We start from the raw sequence: 20,972 nt of genomic DNA, 5'->3' as shown, positions 1-20,972 counted from the left end.
AACTAAAGACCTGAATCCATGAAAACGTCCTCACTGATGATTACAGAACAAAATAAACAGAGAAGACATTAAATAAGTTTAACGTCCTGTGGAGTCGCACACTGATGCTAATTATTCATTAAATAAAAATCCCTGCATTCAGTCACACTAACAGAAATGTTTTTATAGAGTTTAGAAGAAAACATCTTAAAGTGAGCATCAGGAGAAATTAAACTATAGTTACTGTGTCTCATTTAAATGGATCCGCTCCTCAGTTGGTAGATATCTGCTCAGTTCAATCACGTTTTCCTTTATCCAGTGAGCTGATGCTGCAGTAAAGCTCTCTAGTATCAAACCGTTTATTTACATCCACAAGTTGCAGCAAAGAAAAACCAGCCAAACTACAAACGAGCAGACGTTTACAGGAAGCTGAGCCGATCTACTCACATGAGTCCAGGACTGATGGCGGTCCTCCACCTGAACAGCCAAACAAACATCAGTTTTAACGTTATCGGGACCAGAAACAGGATTTAAATGAACACAAAGAGGCTGAATCGTCTCCTGGATGTGACGAGGAAGCTGCTGCAGCGATGCTAACGCTAATTCTAGGAAAGACAGTGGATCCGTTCAAACTACAACTAGCTGACGACATCGAGCGAGCGCAGCCGCAACCTCACAAAACCGACTTCACAGCTTAAATAACTTCTGACTGTGCCCAAACACACACACATGCTAATCCACAGCCAGAGGTTTTAAACCAGGTGCGGTGATTGCTGCAGTCCGATTGGAGCAGAGGACCGAGCAGCCGTCCAATCAGCAACGAGGGAAGGCGGAGACAGGAAGCTGCGGGACGAACATGGAGAGAAAACAATCGTCTTTGGTTTGAAACGGTGGCGAAGAATTAAGCACAAAAACAGTGAAGAACATCCGTCAGCGGTGAAACTGCTCCCCCTGCTGCTCAGAACTGGCACGACGCTCGTACAAGTTTGTTTACATCTTAATAAATATGATTCTACACAACATATCAGGAAGGTTTAGGGTTAAAGTCAACAGCACAGCAGGAAGCAGAGATCAGAGGAGATGTTTCTATTCATGGCTCAACAACAGCAGAACCTCTAAACTTCAGACTTCACCTATTTTATGCTTTTAAGACGCTAATTTGAAGAACCACGAGAGCAGCAAACTGGTTACAAGACTCTGAACACAAGAGTTTGAAAACTACAGCAGGAAGCCTGTCAGCCAGCGTCCTCTGACTACGCTTCTCCCGGAGCTTTCAACCACATGGTCTTCATCGGCAAAAGTTCACACAAGAGTTCATCTGTGTTACTCGTCATCTCATTTTCATCTGGGTGCACATTCAGTGGGAGGATTCAACGTATTGTTTCGGGTTAAAAGTCAACTTCTGGAGGCAAGAATCGCTCGTTTCCTCCTGAAGCGGGACCCACAAGGCCCATCAGATATCTCAGCTGAGTCCGTGATGTGTGTCAGTGAGTGAGATTAGAGTTTTAAGGATCCCCCGGTTGCCATAACAAGTAAACAGCAACCAGCCAGAGTGTTTTCATGTGAGCTCCTCCCGCTCGCTGCCTCCTGGATACCAGCTGATGGAGCGATAGAGCGTCGCCGAGCAATGAGAGGCAGAGTGAAGGCGTCCTGCAGCTTCAAGTGTTTCGCTGCTCGTTGGGGGAGTTTACAGCCGCGGCCTTTTCCAGCGAAGTCGTTAAGTCGACACCGGGCTGGCGTTGGGGCTCTCCAACGTAAACAAGGCCCAGAGGAGTCACGGGATGAGTCACGGCCGCTGGTTTATCAAACAGCAGAGCAGTCCAGTCAAGAGTCCGACTCACAGCGAAGCGTTTTCACCGTCCGTCCTCATCCTTAGTTCTCATTCACGTCCCTCTGAGCTCCTGGCTTTCCATCATCCCTCCTTCATGGGTGTTCAAATTACTGCCTGCATCAGATAAAGGTTTCAGGCCAGCAGAGGAGGAGGAGGAGGAGGAGGAAGAGGAGGAAGGGAAAGGCAGCGAGCGGAGGTTTCAACACGAGTCAGTGTAGGACGGAAAGGTGACGACGTTTAATCACAACAGGACGACTTCATGTGTGATTAGAAGAAAGAGAACGTTCAGCCCATGCAATGCTTATTTGTGGGCCACGTTGTAGTAAGATGAGAGTTTGTTTTGCTGATTTGTGCCTCTTGGGGTCTCATCTCTGAAAACATATGCACAGGATGAGACACATAAAACATGTATGTACGATGTTCGTCAGTTTAAATGGAACACAGCGAGAGTCGTACCATGGAAACGGTTCAACAGCAATTTTATTTTTTGGCCTTTTGTTTTTTAGAGAGGACAGAGAGAGAGAGAGAGACAGGAAAGTGTGGGGGGAACAACGGGGTCATGAGCGGGACTCAAACCCATGAGCGCTGTATCGGGGACGACAGCCCCTCAGTCAGCCAGGTGAGCCTCAGCACAGCCCAGCAGCAGAGTTCTCTGACCGACACCGTCATCGATTTGTTTAAATACCAACATGTGGACGACAGAAGCAGCAGCCTCACAGGGAGGAGGCTGGAGCGGATGGACGGGTCAGTGAAGCCACACTTTGATCGACCACGATCGCTCCTTCAGTGGGTTTCAGTGGACTGTAACATGAAAACAACAACCCAACCTCCTGCACGCTGTCGCCGCTGCAGGAATGTGGAGACCAGTTGTGGGGCCTCGTGGAGCCCCTCCGGCCCCTCAGACGTCTCCAGCTCGGGGGCCGGTCGGTTCTGAGAACGAGGAGGCCTCCGTCAGCGAGCGCTAAGTGGCCGTTTCATAAAGATAAGTGCCATTCAGAAAAGAAAAGAGCCCGAGATCGATTCAAAGAGCTGCTCACGGAGCCGACTGTCAACACCTGGATATAAGAGACCATCAGGACGGTTCCGTCACCTGCTGCTGAACTCTGCTGCAGACCAGCAGGAATGAAGTCCAGACGATAGAAACACAGGAAATCCTACGATATGCTCTGCAGAGATCAAATATTTCACTTTATGTTCTTATTAGATCAAGTAATGATCGTTTAAATAAAAAGGCTCCAAACTGTGAAGCAGTGAGAGAACGTCAAATCACAAAAATAAATCAGTAAAAGAATAATAAAATAAAAATGGAAATAAAAAAAAGAAAAGAAAAATACATAATGTAGTATAAAGAAATATTCATAAAAATTGAATCACAAAAGAAAAGGCTGATAAAAGTAGAAATATAAAGACAAATAAATAAAATAATAAAAACAATTATTTATTTTTAATTAATTTTAATTAATTAATTTAAAAAAAATCTTTTATTTTATTATTTATTTATTTTTAAATTTATTTCTTAAATAATTGTTTTCATTGTTTTTTTATTTTTTGTATTTTTTTTTTATAATGTCGCTTTAAAAGCAAAGGAAATATGCACAGAAATGTGTGTGCATTAAGAATGTTGTTGTGCCTTTGCATTTAAAGTGACTTTAAAATAAATAAATAAATAAATAAAATAAATAAATAAATAAATAAATATTCATTAGAAAAATAAATAATAATAATAAAAATATATTTTTCTACTTTTATTCACCTTTTCTTTTATGGATTCATTTTTGATATAATATTGTTTTATACCACCACATTATTTATTTTTTATTTTATTTTATTCTTCTTTTATTGATGTATTTTTGTCATTTGGAGCTCTCACTGTTGGTTTGTGACTCTTTAAAGTGGAGGAACACTTTCCTGTGTGCAGCAGTAGGTGAAGTCAAAGCTTCACTCACACTTTGAAACAGAAAGCTGTTTGTTTTTTTGTTGTGCACAACGTTTACATGTTTGTTTATTCTGTTTTGGGGATGAAATGTCTGTAAATAAAACAGAATAGTTTAAGAGGCGTTTTGGAGGATTTTTTTTCACACGTTTGCTTGTAAGCTGCTAATTTAAAGAATGTCTGCTTTATTCAGTGAGCTCTGACTTCACAGAGAGACTTTGTGTTTGATGGTCTTTATCTCCTGTGTTTGCAGGACAATCTGAATAAAACGAAGCAGATAAATACGTTCGTTGACCTCTAAACATGAAAACTGTCATATTTGACCATCAGGGCTCAACAACATCGTCCGTTTCCTGTTTACCACATTCCTCCTGGAGCTCCTCATCAGCAGCACCTTCTTGTGATGACAGCAGAAGCGATGAGGGCGCCGGCGAGGAGACGAGTTCACGTTCAAATGTAAAGATTTGGGGTTTTTTAAGGAGCAGCTCGTGTCTGATTGTGTGCTGAGGAGTCACAGAGTTCATCTGGCAGGAAGCGGCTCCACATCTGGACTGATTTGTCCTGGTTTTCAGCTGTTTTCACAGATTATGACCAAGCTGCGTAACTTTACTGTGCTGCCTTCGGCGTCGCCTAAAGTGCAGCGATGTGTGTAATCGAGCTGCAAAACTGGAGGAAAAACTAAAGAGGACCGACGTTATTTTTCCTCCAAATGTCGGGGTGTGGCCGGCGATTAGAAGAGCAGCAGATTGAGTCACATAATCAAGTTAAATCCAAGTGTGAGAAATGTGCAGCAACGTTGTGCAACAACTTCTTCTATCGGCGTCTTACAACGAAGGAGGGACTCAGAGGGAGGCAGCCATCGGCCTCATGTTGGCCCCATTTAGGATGAAGTTCTGTTTTCCTTTTTGTTTTTTTTTTGTTAACAGAAAACTCCCCCAGAAAGCAGAACGAAGCAGCTGCTTGTTGTTTCTGAGTTTTGCTGCCCTCTAGCTTTCACAGGAGCTCCGTACGATGGAAGGAAATGTCCTGGATGATATGTACAGCGTGGAGGAAAATGCAATAAGAACAGACGTCAGACTTTATTTACTGACTAAAAATGTAGTTTTTCTGACCAAAGGTTGGTTTATTTAAACAGGATGAGTGACTTTGGATGTAAAAAGTCAGAATAAGGACAGTAGAAAGCAAAACTATGCAGAATAAATAAAATTTTTTGAGCTTTAACGGAGAAACTACTCATAAAAAAGGCTGTTTTTTACTAAATCTTTTCAAATACTTCTTCCTAAATAGAACCAAACTAAAGCTGTTGCTCATGTTAAACAGTTTACGGATCATTTAACATGTGCTGAGGAACGATTACGGCCTCTGTCTGCATCATGTGTGACGCTATGTGGTACTAAAAAGCCAAAGCAGACATCTGCTACCTGCAAATCAGAACAAACCACATCTTCTATTAAATACCTCGTGTCTTATGCAGAACATTCCTCCAGGCCGGGCTACATGTGCTGCTGCTCTCCTCCGGTCCGGTGATGGAGCCGCTGAAGTAATCAAACGTCTCGTGAAGTTTTACTGTAAAGGCCACCCGGTGCTGTGATGGAAACCATCTGACTAAAGCAGGAACTAAAGCATATTTTTCACTGAGTTTGGTCAGTTTTAAACCACGCAACCATTCCATTATTAAAGCTCACATCTTTAATAATAACCTGATTAAAGTGCAATTAAAACATGTTATTATCGTTATTATTAACCAGTAAATTACCAAAAGTTTGAGGCCGTCACTTCTTAATATTAATAAACTTCAGCTTGAAGTTGGCTGTCGGGGACGAATCTCAAAAGTCAGATAATCCGACAGACTTTCAAACTGGTTTTGTAAATGTCTCCATCCATCCATCATCTATACACCGCTTAATCCTCACTAGGGTCATGGGGGGCTGGAGTCTATCCCAGCTGACTCAGGGTGAAGGCAGGTTCACCTGGACAGGTAACCAGTCTATCACAGGGCTACACTTAGAGACAGACAACCAAGCACACTCACATTCACACCTACGGACAATTTACAATCACCAATTAACCTCAACATGTTTCTGGACTGTGGGAGGAAGCCGGAGAACCCGGAGAGAACCCACGCTGCACGGGGAGAACATGGAGACTCCACGCAGAAAGATCCCGGTGCCCCCACTGGGACACGAACCGGCAACCTTCTTGCTGCGAGGCAACAATGCTAACCACCTGCGCCACCTTGCAGCCCGCAAATGTCGCTCCTCTTCTTTTATTTTGGAGCCTTCAGTTAAGTTTGAATGCACCAAACCTTGGCGTGGATCAGAATGGATCCTTGGCCGCTTCCTGCTCAACCAGGTGAGCCGCTGGAACACCTGAGCAGCTCTGAAGATGAATTCAGAGAAAGTATGGATGTAAACATGCCACTTAAAGCAGGACTGTGTCGTACAATCTGAAATTCTTGCAGCTAATGTGCATGAAAACATAACACTTAGAGGCTGATGATGACACTGAAGGCATCATTTTAACTGCCCCTCTGCAGGCAGTGCAGCCGGCAGCTACAGAGGTCCTGATTGGATCTGACATAATCTGACAGGGCAGGTCACACACTTGTTCCAGGTCGACTCGCAGATGCATGAGCTGGAGACCTGACGCAGACTCACATTTATGATGAGGAGGACGAGGAACTCGCAGAACGATGTGAACGACAAGAGAAGTGATGAAACAGCTTCGGTTCATCTCATCGATGCGAGGTAGGAAAACTTCAATGAAACAAGAAGAAGAAGAAGAAGAAGAAGAAGAAGAAGAAGAAGAAGAAGAAGAAGAATGGCTAGATGGCTTTGAGCGTGAAGGATTATGATAGTATGAGAGAGACGCATCAGATAATCCTGTGAGAGCTGACTGAGCCACAACCTCCTGCAGGAGTTCAGCTGATGTTACATTAAAACTTCACGTACAGCCGTTTAGATATCGTTGGGTTCCCGAGTTTCAAACTAATCAAACAAGGTTCAGTCGATGTCGTTATCAGTAGAACGGTTCTAAAAGGAAAAACTCCAAACAGTGTAGCTGCTGCGTTAGAAAAACTCCTTTACTCGACTCAAAGCAGCAAAACCACAGCGTTAGAAAACAAAAGTTGTCCAGTCCTTAGTCCTGGTTCAGTATTGGCAGAAAGTGCAGATTTTACCAGAACTCAAATGTGTGTTTCATCCTGAAATGTGTCTCTGTTCTACTGATGAAGTTCTGAGGCTCAGAAATGATGGAAACGAAGCACAAATAAAAAAGTGCCAACTTTCAGCCCACCTCTTTGTACTTCAGAGTCTGTAGCTCAAAAGTATTCCTCTGCAGGGCTTCATTAAATATACTGACGCTATCGTACCAGATGAGCTGTTGTTGCAGTCTGGAGACACTGACTGAACTACAACCCAACATGTCTTCTCCACCTTCTCTTCAGACCGTCTCCAGACTCCTTCCTGTGAACTCTGCGGGCCGTGAGCCTTGAGATGCCTCCGCAGCGTCGTGCCTTCACCTGCTCACCTGGGACATGGAAGCAGACACCAGAAACATCTCCTGACATCCACCCATCCTCCTCTTCCTCTCCTCCTCCTCTTCCTCCTTCACCCTGGTCCCCCTCCATCTATGGCCTCCCTAGGTTCCTCCTGGTCCTGCTGGCCTCCCTGTGTCTCCTCTGCTGCCCAGCTCAGGCGGCCTGGTATCGGGTCGGGGTGGTGGGACCGTGGGGATGCGACCCTCTCTTTGCCAAAGCTCTTCCCAGCGTGGCTGCACAGCTCGCAGTCAACCGCATCAACAAGGACCCCTCGCTGTCCTACGCTGTGACCTTCGACTACAACGTGCTGCAGGTGGGACTCGGCTGACCTCCGCTTCACGCTTTAGTGTTTAGATCACTGACCGACTGAGCGTCTCTGTGTTCAGGAGCCATGCGAGACATCGAGGGCTCTGGAGGCGTTTGTTGGGTTCCACACCAAGGCCTCGGGGTACATCGGACCCGCCAACCCCGGCTACTGTGACGCTGCTTCAATGCTGAGTAAAGGCTGGAACAAAGTAGGCCGGGATCGTGAGGGGTTTCAGAGAGATTTCAGGTATGGAGGACACCTAAGCAGCTTTCTCCTCCTCCATCAGGCGCTGTTTCCTTGGGGTTGTGTCGGCTACGAGCTGGACGACGTCCGGAGCCACCCGACCTTCGCCCGCTCCATGGCGAGGCCCACCTGGGTGCTGATCAGCGTCATGAGCTACTTCAGGTGGGCCCACGTTGGCATCATCTCCTCCTCAGAGGACATCTGGGTGGAAACTGCTACCAAGGTTTGAGTTTTCTTCGTGTCACGAGGTTCTAGTTCAAGAAAACTGACCTAATCATGAAGCTGTGTCTGTTTTAGGGGCGTTTACTACAAGTGCAGCTCCTGTGCAGTGTTTTCTTGCTTTTTCAGCACCCTGAGCTCACGGTCTTCTGTTCCTCTGTCTTGTCCAGGTGGCTGATTCCTTACGGAGCCACGGGATGCCGGTCAGACTGGTCAGTTTGATGGAAAACACACCTCACGGCATCAGACGGACTCTGGCCAAACTCCGCAAGATGAGAGAAATACGAGGTCGGTACTGAGCTGCTGTGTATCGTCTATTTTTGGTTTAACCTTCTAAACTGGTTCACGGCAGCATAAAGTCCTGCATCCATGAAGACGGAGACAGAACTCAGAGATGCTAAAATGCCAGTTTTTGGCCAGTTGTTATTAATGAGACACATAGACGAGGGTTTTGACTAAACATCACCATATATCAGTTCAAGGAAAGTCTAAAAGCTGACAGTTGTTCTTGTTTCTACATATTGCGGCTCTGATTATTGGTGTTTTGTTTTATTTTTAAAGACAACATGCCTTTAAAGCCTTTCAGTGATGCTGCATATAAACCAAACCTTATTCCATCGTCACGTTGGCATGCCTTTGGTCCAAGTGTTTGTGCATTAAAGGAGTTTCAGCCTGTGTTAAATCCTGAAGCTCGCTGTCCTGTCTCCTCCCAGTTGTGATCCTCTGCATGCACTCGGCGCTGATCGGCGGCTCGGCCCAGAAGCTGCTGCTGGAGACGGCCTACGACATGCAGATGATCGACGGCTCGCTGGTGTTCGTGCCCTACGACACGCTGCTCTACAGCCTGCCCTACCGCAACGTCTCCTACCCGGCTCTGAAGGGCAACAGCAAGCTGCTGCGGGCCTACGACGCCGTGCTGACCGTCACCATCGAGTCCCCGCGGCTGTCGTTCTACGAGGCCTACAGAGAAGCCATGGAGAGGGGAGAGGTGGCCAGGACGCTGAAGCCGCAGCAGGTGAGGGAAGGGAAGGAGGGTTTTCGTTTGTGTGGTGAACAAAGCAGCCGACTGACATCTGTGTCGCCGCAGGTGTCTCCTCTGTTTGGTACCATCTACAACTCCGTCCTGTTCATGGCTCACGCTGTGCATCGGGTTCGGGAGGCCAGAGAGTGGATGTCTGGAGGAAACCTGGCCCGACACACCCGAAACCTGTCCTTCCAGGTACCCAGAGGACACCGAAGTCTATTATACTGAAGGTTAAAGTCAGTCAGAAAAAAAAAGCTCCAATTCAACCCAAGAAAAACATGAGTTCAGTGTTTTTACAAACCGTCATTCCATCAAGTCAGAGCCTCCGACCTGACCTCCTCAGAATCAGCAGTTGTTTAGCTTTAGTACATTTAATGAGGTCATGCAAAATGTGACCTTTATGCAGTTACAGGCCTTTGAAGTACGAAGGAGTGGCTCCAAATTTAACGTTATGCTTTTTGTCCCCTCAGCATTTCTGAGCACTTGTAAGTTCATAAGTACAAGTGACAGACATGAAATTGTCAAAAAGAATCAAGCTTAACCAAACAGACATTTTGACTTTAAACTGTGACACGAGGAACGAATATCAAACTGCTTTGGTTGCAGTTTTTAACAGAGAAGAATGCTGAAAAAAGTAATGCGAGTTATAACCTGCAAAATGTTTCCCCACCGCTGTGTGCTTAAACGAGAGACAATATTCTAGCTAGCATTCAATTTAGTAAAACTAGTGTGCATAAAAACCAGCTGACTGTTCATGTAAAACCTTTTTCCAAAAGCTGTGAAACAGAGAAGTGATGTTTTTAGAGTTTTGTGTCTTCACGGCGAAAATGGAAAAGGAGGAAGTTTGATGAATGTAATTACTGTAAATGAGGCCTTAAAATCAAAGAGGACTGAACATTTGAGCTGTTAATTGTATAAATTAGGACAAACAAGAGAAATTACGCATCACTCAGAGGTGTGATATTAAAGTGACAGAACTTAACAAGGCAAAAAATACAATATAAAAAGCCTATATACATACATACATCTCCTGGTTGTATTGTTATTGTACTATTTTACTCATTTATCTCCTGCTGTGCATAGATGATGCTCCAGCTCTTTATCCTTTCTGGTTTATACTTGCTGGCCTGACTAAATGACAAAAGAAAGGACAGCTATAGACTCACGGCTCATTTGTGCTGCAGGGCTTCAGCCATCCCATTAAAACCAACAGCTCTGGAGCTGCTCTGCTGGACTACGTCCTCCTGGACACAGACGGACTGTCCTGGCAGCTGAGGCCCACGTACAGGTACGATGGGTCACAAGCCGGTAAAAAGAGTCAAAGAACGCTTGAACTCTTAAAATAACCGCTGATCTAACGGATCAATGACAGGATCGACATGGAGGCCGGTATGGTTCGATTCCTGGGTCGAGACATCCACTTCCCTCGAGGCTATGGACCCAGGAGGGACGCCCCCTGCTGGTTTACTGCTGGAGTCATCTGCTCAGGGGGTGAGGACCAAACACAGTGGATGATGTGCATCCATGGATGTGTGGTACAGAAGACGTCTGTAGCAGCTATTAAAGCTTTTTTCTTTTTCGGTACTTGTTCAGCTCTTCCTGTTCTGTTCCAGGTGTGGATCTGTATTCAACCATCTTCATGTTCCTCGGGGCGATCGGCACCTCTGTTTTTGCTGCAGCTTCCCTTTACTGCATCAGGTACACAGTCAGCACTCAAAATCCATTGTCTCTGTGTTTTGTGGCTGTTATAAATGTAAAAGTTGCTAAGATATGGAGGCATTAACTTCTGACATTCCTCAAGCCCCCTCACAAGTCGTTAGCCTCATAGCTTTACAAACTGGCCATGTGACCAAAGTGCTACCTAACACCTAACTAGCCAACCAATAGTCGTCCAGCTCAAACTTTGAAATCCTTCCCCCTCAGCGCCTGCTGCTTCTGAGGTGAACCATCCAGAAGAGCAGCTGCCTCTCAGTCCACTCGGTTCATTTACGTTCTACAGCTGCCAAAAAGTCTGAGCCACAAACAAACCTGTTGGCTGCACGAGTGAACACAAGCGTCTGCATGCACTCCCAGCATCTGAGGAACTGAACACGCAGTGGATTACTTTTATCTTTTGATAGTAGTGTCACCACAACAATTGGAAAAAACCATTTATGTTAGCATGTTGAGTGACTATGTGGCTAACGTTACCGCTAGCATTAATCACAGACCCACAGATCAGAGCTCTGTGGAAATTGTAATGCTGGAACCAGTAAACAAGAACTGGGTGGGTTACTGGGTTTTCATGCCTCCTGTTGGGCTTCAGTTGGGCCTGGGAGATCTGAAATATGACTATAAAATGATTTCGAGGTGTAAAGTGATGAGCTAACCATCACATGTGACTGTTTCTTTATGGTCAGTTACTCTGCGACTGACTGTCAACATCCTCCTTTGTCTCTTGTTGCCTAGGCGACGCATCAACCAGATCCGACTGGTCAGAGGTCCCAACAAGATCTTGCTGACTCTGGCTGATGTCACCTTCATAAACCCGTCGCTTAGCAACAAGGTTAGCCTCCATCTGGCATCTTGTTGGAGTCCGACTTTTATTTCTATCCATCATAAAAGTGCAGCCGCATAAGTTTTAGTGTTGATTACACTTAAATAAATCCACAGACAGGTGGTTTTCTGTCGCGCTAAGACTAAAACTGTTTAAAACACTTTCCTCTCAACAGAAGCTGAGTCTGGACGACAGCAGGGCCAGCGGCATGAAGAGCGTTTCTGAACGCAGCGTCGTGTCGCCAGTCTCCAGCCAATCGCCGGCCACATACGAAAACTCTAACGTCGTCATTTTGGGGGTGAGACAGAAAGTGTCTCCTGGTGCTGAAACTATCACAGGAACATGATAACAGATGAAAAGGCTTCTCTTACTGTACTGGCTGTAAAAGATGCTGTGTGGGCTCGTCTCCTGCAGGGGGACTGGGCGTGGCTGAAGAGACTTCCTGATGGCACCTTCAGCAGCATCAACCCCAAAACCAGCGACGTGTTTGAACTGGTGCGTGACCCTGCTGACACACAGAGATGTTTAGGTCAAAGAATATTATATTTACACCCAGACGAGATGTGTTTTTAGTTAAAAGTTTCCCAAGAATTCAAGCAGCCAGATGCAGGTCAGCTGAAGAGATTAAAATCCGTTTACTGCATTTTGTGTTTTAATGTGAATCTGAAGCAAGGAACAGTTTGGATCAATACCTTTAAGAACACCGGCTCTTATACATAATCTGTTCCTTTACCTTTTAAAACTACTGAGAGAGAGAGAAAAACTACCAAACGTCCATATTACAAAGGGGGCAGAGGTCAGTTAAACATTGATATTGATGCTTCTTAAGACACTGAAGGCGACACATGAATGAACTTTAACACCTTTTGCATCTTTTCTATTCACTGATAATGACAGAAAATCAGTGGGTCAGTGAAGTCTATGATTACATTACCTTGTCCACATTTATATGACACTTTTATTTCAGTCCTTCCCATCAGATTACATCAGCAATTAAATTATTTGCAGCTAAACTCAGTACCTTTGTTTAATGGGCTGCGCTGAATGTTACGGTTTTGTGCCGTCCTGTTGCTGCAGCTTGTGGGAGCACATAAGCTGGACACTTTTAAAAACGTCAACTCAGATGGTTTCTGTCTGCAGATGAAGGACATGCGTCATGAGAACGTGAACCTTTTCTTGGGTTACTTCCACGACTGTGGCGTATTCGCCATCGTGACCGAGTTCTGCTCCAGAGGCAGCCTGGAGGACCTGCTGCTCAACGAAGACGTCAAACTGGACTGGATGTTCAAGTCGTCTCTGCTGCTGGATCTTATCAAGGTGAGAGGCAGCTAATAAAAAACACATAGCAGTGGAAAATAGCACATGACATATAACCGTACCATCTGGTCTGGTCTGATTTGTGTTCTCAGGGTATGAAGTACCTCCATCACCGCGGAGTGAGTCACAGCCGTCTGAAGTCCCGTAACTGTGTGGTGGACGGACGATTTGTCCTGAAGGTCACCGACTACGGGTACACCGAGGTCCTGGAGGCTCAGAGGTTCCCCTTCACCGAACCACGTCCAGACGGTGAGACTGAGCAGTAGAGTCGATCCTTTCAGGGTCCAGATTTGTCCTCCAGTGGTCAAACTCACGCCCCTCTATGTGTTTGCAGAGCTGCTGTGGACGGCTCCAGAGATCCTGAGGAGCAGCCAGCTGGGGCTCCACGGGACTCTACCCGGTGACGTGTACAGCTTCGCCATCATCATGCAGGAGGTGGTGATGAGAGGGCCTCCGTTCTGCCTGATGGATCTGTCTGATGCAGGCAAGACCAACGCTCATACAAGCTTCACAAACACACAACAAACCTGCACTCTGGGTCTAAATCCAGTTGTTTAACAGTAGTTTTATGCATGGACACGTTTCTGTGAGAGGTGGCAAATTTAACAGTGAGCGAGCACAACTCAGCGCCACTCTTCTTTTGTTGTAAATCGGAACAAATCAAGTTGTTAGATGTCATCAGTTGGTCCACAAATCTGCTTCAACTCATTTTAGCAGTCTTCATTTTATAGGAGGAACTGTCTTTGGATGCTAACCTTGCACATACATGCACAGTTTCCTTAATAAATGAGTCAACATCACCATTTTGTCATGATAAAATAGCAAAAAAATATTATTCTACTAATGTTAGAGCCTCAAAAGTTGGTGAAATGTCAACTAAAGACTGCATATTTTGGTAGGAAACATGGATACAGCCCTGTATGCACGCTTACAGGAGCGTTCTGGGGCTCCAGTACCCTCATTGTTTAAAAAATGCTCCACTTTTTTCCATCTTTAAAGGCCAACAATTAAAAACTTGGCCTCTGCTGGAGCCATTTAATTATTCAAATCTCATGCAAACTAATCTGTCTTGTCATCAGCAAAATGTCACGGCAGTGGGAGTTACACTCCTGCAGATACTGAACCTCCAAAATGGCACCACATGTGGACCTTCACACTTACTTAGACATAAAAAGTCAGGAAGTTATTATGACTGTAAGACTGTAAATGTGTGACGTTAATGGATCTATCTGTGTCACTGCTGTCAAGATGTTCCAGTCTGGATGAAGGTGTTGGACTGAGCAACATCTCAACACAACAGCTGATGTTTGTGTGTTTCAGAGATCATCGAGAAGGTGCGGAAGCCTCCTCCTCTGTGCCGTCCTGCGGTAAGCCCAGACTGCGCTCCTCTCGAGTGCATCCAGCTGATGAAGCAGTGCTGGAACGAACAGCCAGACAAGAGGCCCACCTTCGACGAGATCTTCGACCAGGTACCATGATTAGTTTGTGGTGCTGATTCAGACTCGTAGATGTTCGTACTGTTCAGAACTGAAATTGATATTTTTACTTTGGTAGAATTTGAGATTGAGCTGCGTTGGGAGTGTCGCTTATCAGAGTCTTCTTTCTGTCCAGTTTAAGAACATCAACAAGGGGAAGAAGACCAACATCATTGACTCCATGCTGAGGATGCTGGAGCAGTACTCGTCCAACCTGGAGGAGCTGATCAGGGAGCGAACAGAGGAGCTGGAGATCGAGAAACAGAAGACAGAGAAGCTGCTGACACAGATGCTGCCTCCGTACGTCGACTCACTGGTGCACACAGACAGATTCATTATCAGTCAGTCTCTACAGTTCTACCTTCGTCCTCCTACAGGTCCGTGGCAGAGGCTTTGAAGGTGGGCGGGGCGGTTGAACCAGAACATTTTGACCACGTCTCGCTGTATTTCAGCGATATCGTCGGCTTCACCACCATCTCAGCCAACAGCGAGCCCATCGAAGTGGTCGACCTCCTCAACGACCTCTACACGATTTTTGACGCCATCATTGGAAACCATGATGTCTACAAGGTGAACATCTTGTATTTATTTCTGCTGCAGCCTCACTGGATGAGGACTAACCTCTTCTGTTCTGGTTCAGGTGGAGACGATTGGTGACGCCTACATGGTGGCGTCAGGACTTCCTGTCCCCAACGGCAACCGTCACGCCGCAGAGATCGCCAACATGGCGCTGGACATCCTGAGCGCTGTGGGAACCTTTAAAATGAGACACATGCCTGACGTTCCTGTCAGGATACGCATCGGCCTGCACACAGGTGAGCAAGGAAGAACTACAACTCTGTCAAAGTGTCGTTTAACTGTGGGAGGAAACCCTGAGCAGAGAGAACTTACAAACTCCACACAGGGGATGACGTCTGGCCTGCAGGTTGCTGAGAAGCGACAGAACTCACCACTGCACCAGCATGACCCCTGACATCTGGAATATGCACATTTGTTGACACAATATCATTTAAACCACCAGCTACTTCACCCCAAGGCAGTCTGAACACTTGTGCTCTGTGAAATGGCTTGGCAGGCGAGCAGAAAAGCTTATAAACACCTCCAAAAGTAACAGATAGTTGATTTGAAAACTCAGGAAAGGAAAAATAACAGACCAAAGATACTGAAAAAGAAACCAAACTTAGACTGTGACAATTAAAAATAACATATGTGCAAAAAAATGATCAAACGATAATCTTTACATTCCCAGAGTTAGAACTTTCTGTAAGTTTAGGTCTCCAGAAAATGAATGTAAGTGCGTTTAGTGATGGAAACGCTGTGTGTGTTGTAGGTCCGTGTGTGGCAGGCGTGGTCGGCCTCACGATGCCTCGCTACTGTCTGTTTGGAGACACGGTGACCACGGCCTCTCGGATGGAGTCCAGCGGGTTGCGTAAGTGAAACACCTCCAGAGTCAAACACGCAGACTAAGATGTTGGTGTTTGACTTTGAACTAAATACCAAAGACGGCACTTTATTACATTCAGGGGTAAAAACACAGAACATTTGCTCGTTCTCGCTTCGTAACTGTCTGTCATATCTGTTAGGAAACTGAATATTTTGGAGATTCGGTCAAATCAAAGAAGCGATTTTTGGATATGCTGACATTTGATTGACAATGTGATTAATCTAAGTGGTTGATAATGAACATAACACGGAGCTGCACTCCTGTTGTTGATGTAAATCTACATGACAGTCAGATCCCACGCTGAAAACATAGAAGAGAAAATAGAAGTGATATGGTGTCATGCTGGCAGCACTGTGAAGTCTTGTCCTTGGTTATTTCCGTTTGTCTGCTCCAGCCTACAGGATCCACGTCCACCAGAGTACAGTGAAGGTCCTGCGGGAATTAAATCTGGGCTACAAGGTGGAGCTGAGAGGCAGGACAGAAGTTCGGGTAAAACTATTTAACAGATAATCAAGATTTCACCGACATGATTGGATCCACAGGCTCTCATCGTCTCTGTCCTTCTCAGGGGAAAGGAGTAGAGGAGACCTACTGGCTCGTAGGGAGAGATGGATTCACCAAACCTCTGCCAGTTCCTCCAGAAGTCAAGTCCGGGTACGAGTTACTGTCTTTCCACCTCCTGCTTTCCTCCTCCTCCTCTTGTCACTCCCTCTTTCTTATTCATCTCAGCGTTTTACACCCAGAACTGTCTCTGTTCTGAGTCTGCTCGTCTAAATTATCCTCAGACGCTGTTCAGATTTGAGAACAAACCACTCCCACGCTGGTCCTCAGGTGGCCATTGTAGATGTCCCAGCACTGACTAGATTCAAAAATACTGGTCTGTTATATTGTCTAGAGTTGTATTTTAATATTTATGTTTAATTGGAGGGAAAAGGTTTGCAGGAAACTTGACTTTTCCTAAATCTCTTGGGCTCCTCAGTCGTGATTATTTACTTTAAATAACTAATGAAAACAAATGTCAGGAAAGCTCCAAAGGTTGGACGTAAAACAAGCTTAAGCTTACTGAATACAACTATTTAAAGAACAACCAACCGTAATTCAGACCAAAAACGCTGACAAAATGTTTGGTTAAGATGCAGTTCGTCACACACCCTTCCATCCACCCCGACCTCCTCTCAGTACATCAATGTAAAGCAGCTTCTCCTGACAGCCACAACTGGTTCTTGTTGGATAAACGGGCAAATAAACAACCATCGTCATTAATTCTTTGGTCAGGATGGTGTCGTACAATCTGTGATAGTGTTCAGCCACTGATCTTTACATAAACAGCACATGATGGCATCATTCAGCCTTTCCTTTAAAACCCTCAAGGCCTCCTCTGTGTTAAAACTGTGGACGTCTGCATTCGACTAGAAATCTACGTATTGGCCAACCTGTTCTTTGCAGAGAAACAAACAGCTGTGCCATTGCAGGACTACAGTGCAAGGGGGAATCAAGAAATTCCAGGATTTTGCTCATAAAAAGAACTTGATTTAAATTTGGCTGCCATCCACTTTGAAGAAGTCTTCTTGTGCAGCGATACACTGCTCCCAGTGATCCTGCCATCCTGCATTTTCACCATGGATCCCAAACTTGCCCTTGTGAGCTCAAGGGATGTGCAGGAGCGCTGGGAGCAGCGTGGCGCTGCACGACGACTCTGAAGGCGAAGCAGCTGAAGTCAAATCCCGTTTGCTTTCTGTGTTATATGGGTGCAGTCTCCAAACCTCTTGATTGTGCCTCGTGTTTGTGTGTTTGTGTGTCTGTGTGTGTTTGTGTGTGTGTTTGTGTGTGTGTGTTTGTGTGTGTGTGTGTGTGTTTGTGTGCTGTGATCATGCTGTTCACTTCATCTCAACAGGCAAATGGCCCACGGGCTGCAGATGGCCGAGATAGCCCAGTACAAGAAACGGAAAGCCGAGAAGCAACAGCAGGAACAACTTGCAAAGAAGAAAAACTGAGGTAATGTTATGCATTATTTAAAAAATGTATAACATTACTGGCTTGGTCGGCAACGTGACTCGTCCTTTGGCAAACATAGTTCGGGGACAAACTGTCTAAAGGTGTCACTGCGGTTTGTTTGCATTTAGTTGCATCTTGAACACGACCTGTTCAAAGTTTAGGCAGAAATCTTGACCACAACAAGAAGCGGCTCAGATTAAACAGATATCCAGTGCAGCATAACGTATTTTTATCTTACGAATTAATCAAAAATTAGCCATCATACTTCTTTCACATATGAGTTTTGCTGCTGCACTTTATTTCTGAGCACCAGTTTCTTTTACATGAAAGAGTTATTTTGGAGATATTCTGAAACGTGTGTTTTGGTCAAGATAGCAGTGAACGCAAACAGAAACCGTGACGTCTGCAGACAGTTCAGATGACGGATTTATGTGGAGATTTTGTCCGTAAGATAAAAAACAACAACAAACAAACGCGTCTTTCTCGTCACTGACAAAACTCAGTTCTTCTACTTTACAAGTTTTTTTAAAAAAGAAAATGCCACATGTTGCTGCTGTCACTCGAAAAACTCTCGTAAACTTCAGGTCTTCTGAAACAAACCAAAACAAATGAAGAATTCTTCCACAAAGGAGCTTTTTGTTTGACAGCAGCAACAAGCCGACAGTGACCGATCAGGGCTCAAGTCAAAGATCTAAAATGTGATGTTGCTTCTTCAAAACTGTCCTACAGATCCTTTACCGAGGCTTTGATAAGGACTATTAGGTACTAATAGGGACTAAAGACTTCCTCATTCTCAGATGTGTTGCATCCGTTCACCCCATAAGTCTCGAATATGAACAAAAAGTTTCTCCAACTTGTCGCTCATGCAGCTGACGAGCTGCTCTATTCAGAAGCCGTCACTTCTTTTGTGTTTTCTCTTTTATTTTCTGTGACTAATTTGTCTGGTTTGACTTCAAAGTGCAGACAAAATCCATCCTACCTCAACAGTTACCTTCATTCTGACAACTACATTCTAAGAATCAAAATGAATGAATAAAAGGACAATAGATGTCTGATTTTTGGTTGTCTTGGCACATCTATATGTAAACACTGCTAGCGTCTGATGCTAGCAGCTGAGATGTTTGTACTTCCTCTGCTTGCTCTGGTCAAAGGAGAAGCTCAGCATCCTGGGAAATGATCACTGGAGGATGAACTTTAATACTACTTGTACATATCTATATTATTTAATGAAGCACGAGAGTCAGGATTCGAGTTTAAAAACACATTTCTAAGGAAATGATTGGTGCTTCTTGCAACCTCAGTGTGACGCAAAGTCGCTGCTTCTGTCTGTCTCCAGATTTGAAGCTAAGCTAAGCTAAGCTAAGCTAAGCTAATAACTTCTCCCTACATGTTGAACTATTCCTTCAATAATTTCTTTTCAAATTTTCCATTCCAGTCTTGTATTAATTATCTGTCCGTCTTTCTTCCTTGTCCTTCCTCTCTCCTCCTCTCAGCACTCGCATCAGCGTCTCTACATCGAAGGACGTGAAACATGTTTTCCACAAGGCCGTGAAGAAGCTGTCTCACGTCCGCGTCGTGACTCAACTCCACGCTCCTGAAGACGAAGACAACGTCATGATGGCGCACCACTGACCGACCTGTAACTCACAGCTTTGCCTGAACTTGAGTTCGAGTAGGAAACAGACTCATCTCGTTGCACACAAGCGACATCGTGAACCTCTGAGGACCGAGTGTGCAACTTCTCACACCAAAGTCCTCCTGACGTTTCCCTAAAAGTTCTCCCAGTGTTCATCCACCGGGAGACGTTAACGAGAGGAAAACGCTAGTTCAGATTAACTGTGTGTTTATACTGTGTGTGTTAGCAGCTCGAGCTAAGTAAGGCGATGAAGTCCGATGTGGAACTATGTTTAGAGGTCGACAAGCGGTGACTCAGCAAAGCAGGGATCTGCAGAAAGTGTTGGTCAGCAGCAGAGCAGCAGCTAATCTCTCCTCCTTCACTCCAGTGTTTGTCCGGCTGAAGGGAGGAACAGGAGAGGTGAGGGGGAGACTTTACGGTGCACTCGATAAACACCACATGTTACTTGGATACTGAACAGCAGAGAGGTGACAAGAAAAGAGGGACGAGACGAGTCGATTTGACACGACAGTCCTTTAACTTTGGAAGATTCTTGACTAAGATAAGAGCTGGTTTAGTTCTCGCTTCAGTGCTTCCTTTCTTGTCTCCGTTGGATCCAAAAAGAAACGAGACAACGTTGTGGCCGCAGAATTCAAACCCACATCAGCAACATCCACCGCTGCATGGTCTTCTCACTTCTCTCCTGAATTCTCTGTCCTGGACCTGATGACGTTTCCACTGCATTTAGAGAAAAGTGTAAAAGACACAGGAAGTCCTCGTCTTTTTAGCGATTTGCCCACAACCTATGTTAGAGAGAAATGTATTGTCTGAATCTGACATGAAGTAGTAAATTACCAGTAGGTGTTGGGTAAAGTTCACCCATTCCAGAACCCAAACTGGGTTCACTTTGATCCAGTTAAATTTAACTATCGACTAACTGTTTAATCTTCCATCATGATGGTTAAACCAGTGGAACCCAAACCATCCAACGTTCTCTCCTCTCTCGTCTAACGTCTCCAAAGGCAACACTGACTCCTCTGTTCGGTCGTTCTTCTGCTGAATACAATTAATAGTAATAAAAGAATATGCTTCACCAAACCTCCTCTGGATCATTAAAGGCTGAAATTATCTCAGAGGATTTCTGTTACTTTTCGTTCCTCACAGCCAAATTTTAGCTTCATCCAAAGTCAGATTTGTGGATTTCTTTTCAACCTACAGCGAGAAAATGTTCCCTGTCTGTTATTTTATTGTCTCATCAGTCCATGTGGTTCAAAAAACGTGTACAGCTGTAACCTGTAGGTTGATTTAAACGCTGAATGACTGCAGGAGGTTTCATCATTGTTGGTTTGAAATGTACTTTTTATTCCACAATTTTCCATTGAGCTGTGTTTTCTATTTTGTAAATATTGTATGTATATAGATAAATATATAAATATGTGTGTGTGTTCTCATAGTAGGAAACAAACTTGAAAATACTGTAAATACGACATCATCACTTTGTTATTTTACTCAGATT

At 44.9% G+C, this 20,972-nt stretch overlaps 1 protein-coding gene across 1 annotated transcript; it reads left to right on the top strand.

Annotated features, from left to right (window-relative positions):
* The first annotated feature begins 7,237 nt into the window (after positions 1-7,237).
* On the top strand, positions 7,238-19,473 carry gc2 (guanylyl cyclase 2). Its single transcript, XM_008289818.1, has 24 exons — positions 7,238-7,594; positions 7,668-7,796; positions 7,875-8,054; positions 8,221-8,338; positions 8,764-9,065; positions 9,138-9,269; positions 10,259-10,362; positions 10,447-10,565; positions 10,688-10,772; positions 11,523-11,619; positions 11,786-11,908; positions 12,025-12,105; positions 12,751-12,927; positions 13,020-13,176; positions 13,262-13,411; positions 14,248-14,396; positions 14,539-14,702; positions 14,780-14,972; positions 15,043-15,217; positions 15,733-15,831; positions 16,241-16,335; positions 16,415-16,500; positions 17,741-17,803; positions 19,335-19,473. Exons 1-24 carry the CDS (start codon positions 7,238-7,240, stop codon positions 19,471-19,473), a joined length of 3,474 nt encoding a protein of 1,157 aa, XP_008288040.1.
* The last annotated feature ends 1,499 nt before the right edge of the window (positions 19,474-20,972 follow it).

This window comes from Stegastes partitus, unplaced genomic scaffold (genome assembly GCF_000690725.1).
Source record: "Stegastes partitus isolate 25-593 unplaced genomic scaffold, Stegastes_partitus-1.0.2 Scaffold638, whole genome shotgun sequence".
Lineage (NCBI taxonomy): Eukaryota > Metazoa > Chordata > Actinopteri > Pomacentridae > Stegastes > Stegastes partitus.
The sequence above is the reverse complement of the archived record's forward strand: the minus strand, read 5'-3'. Positions and strand labels throughout refer to the sequence as shown.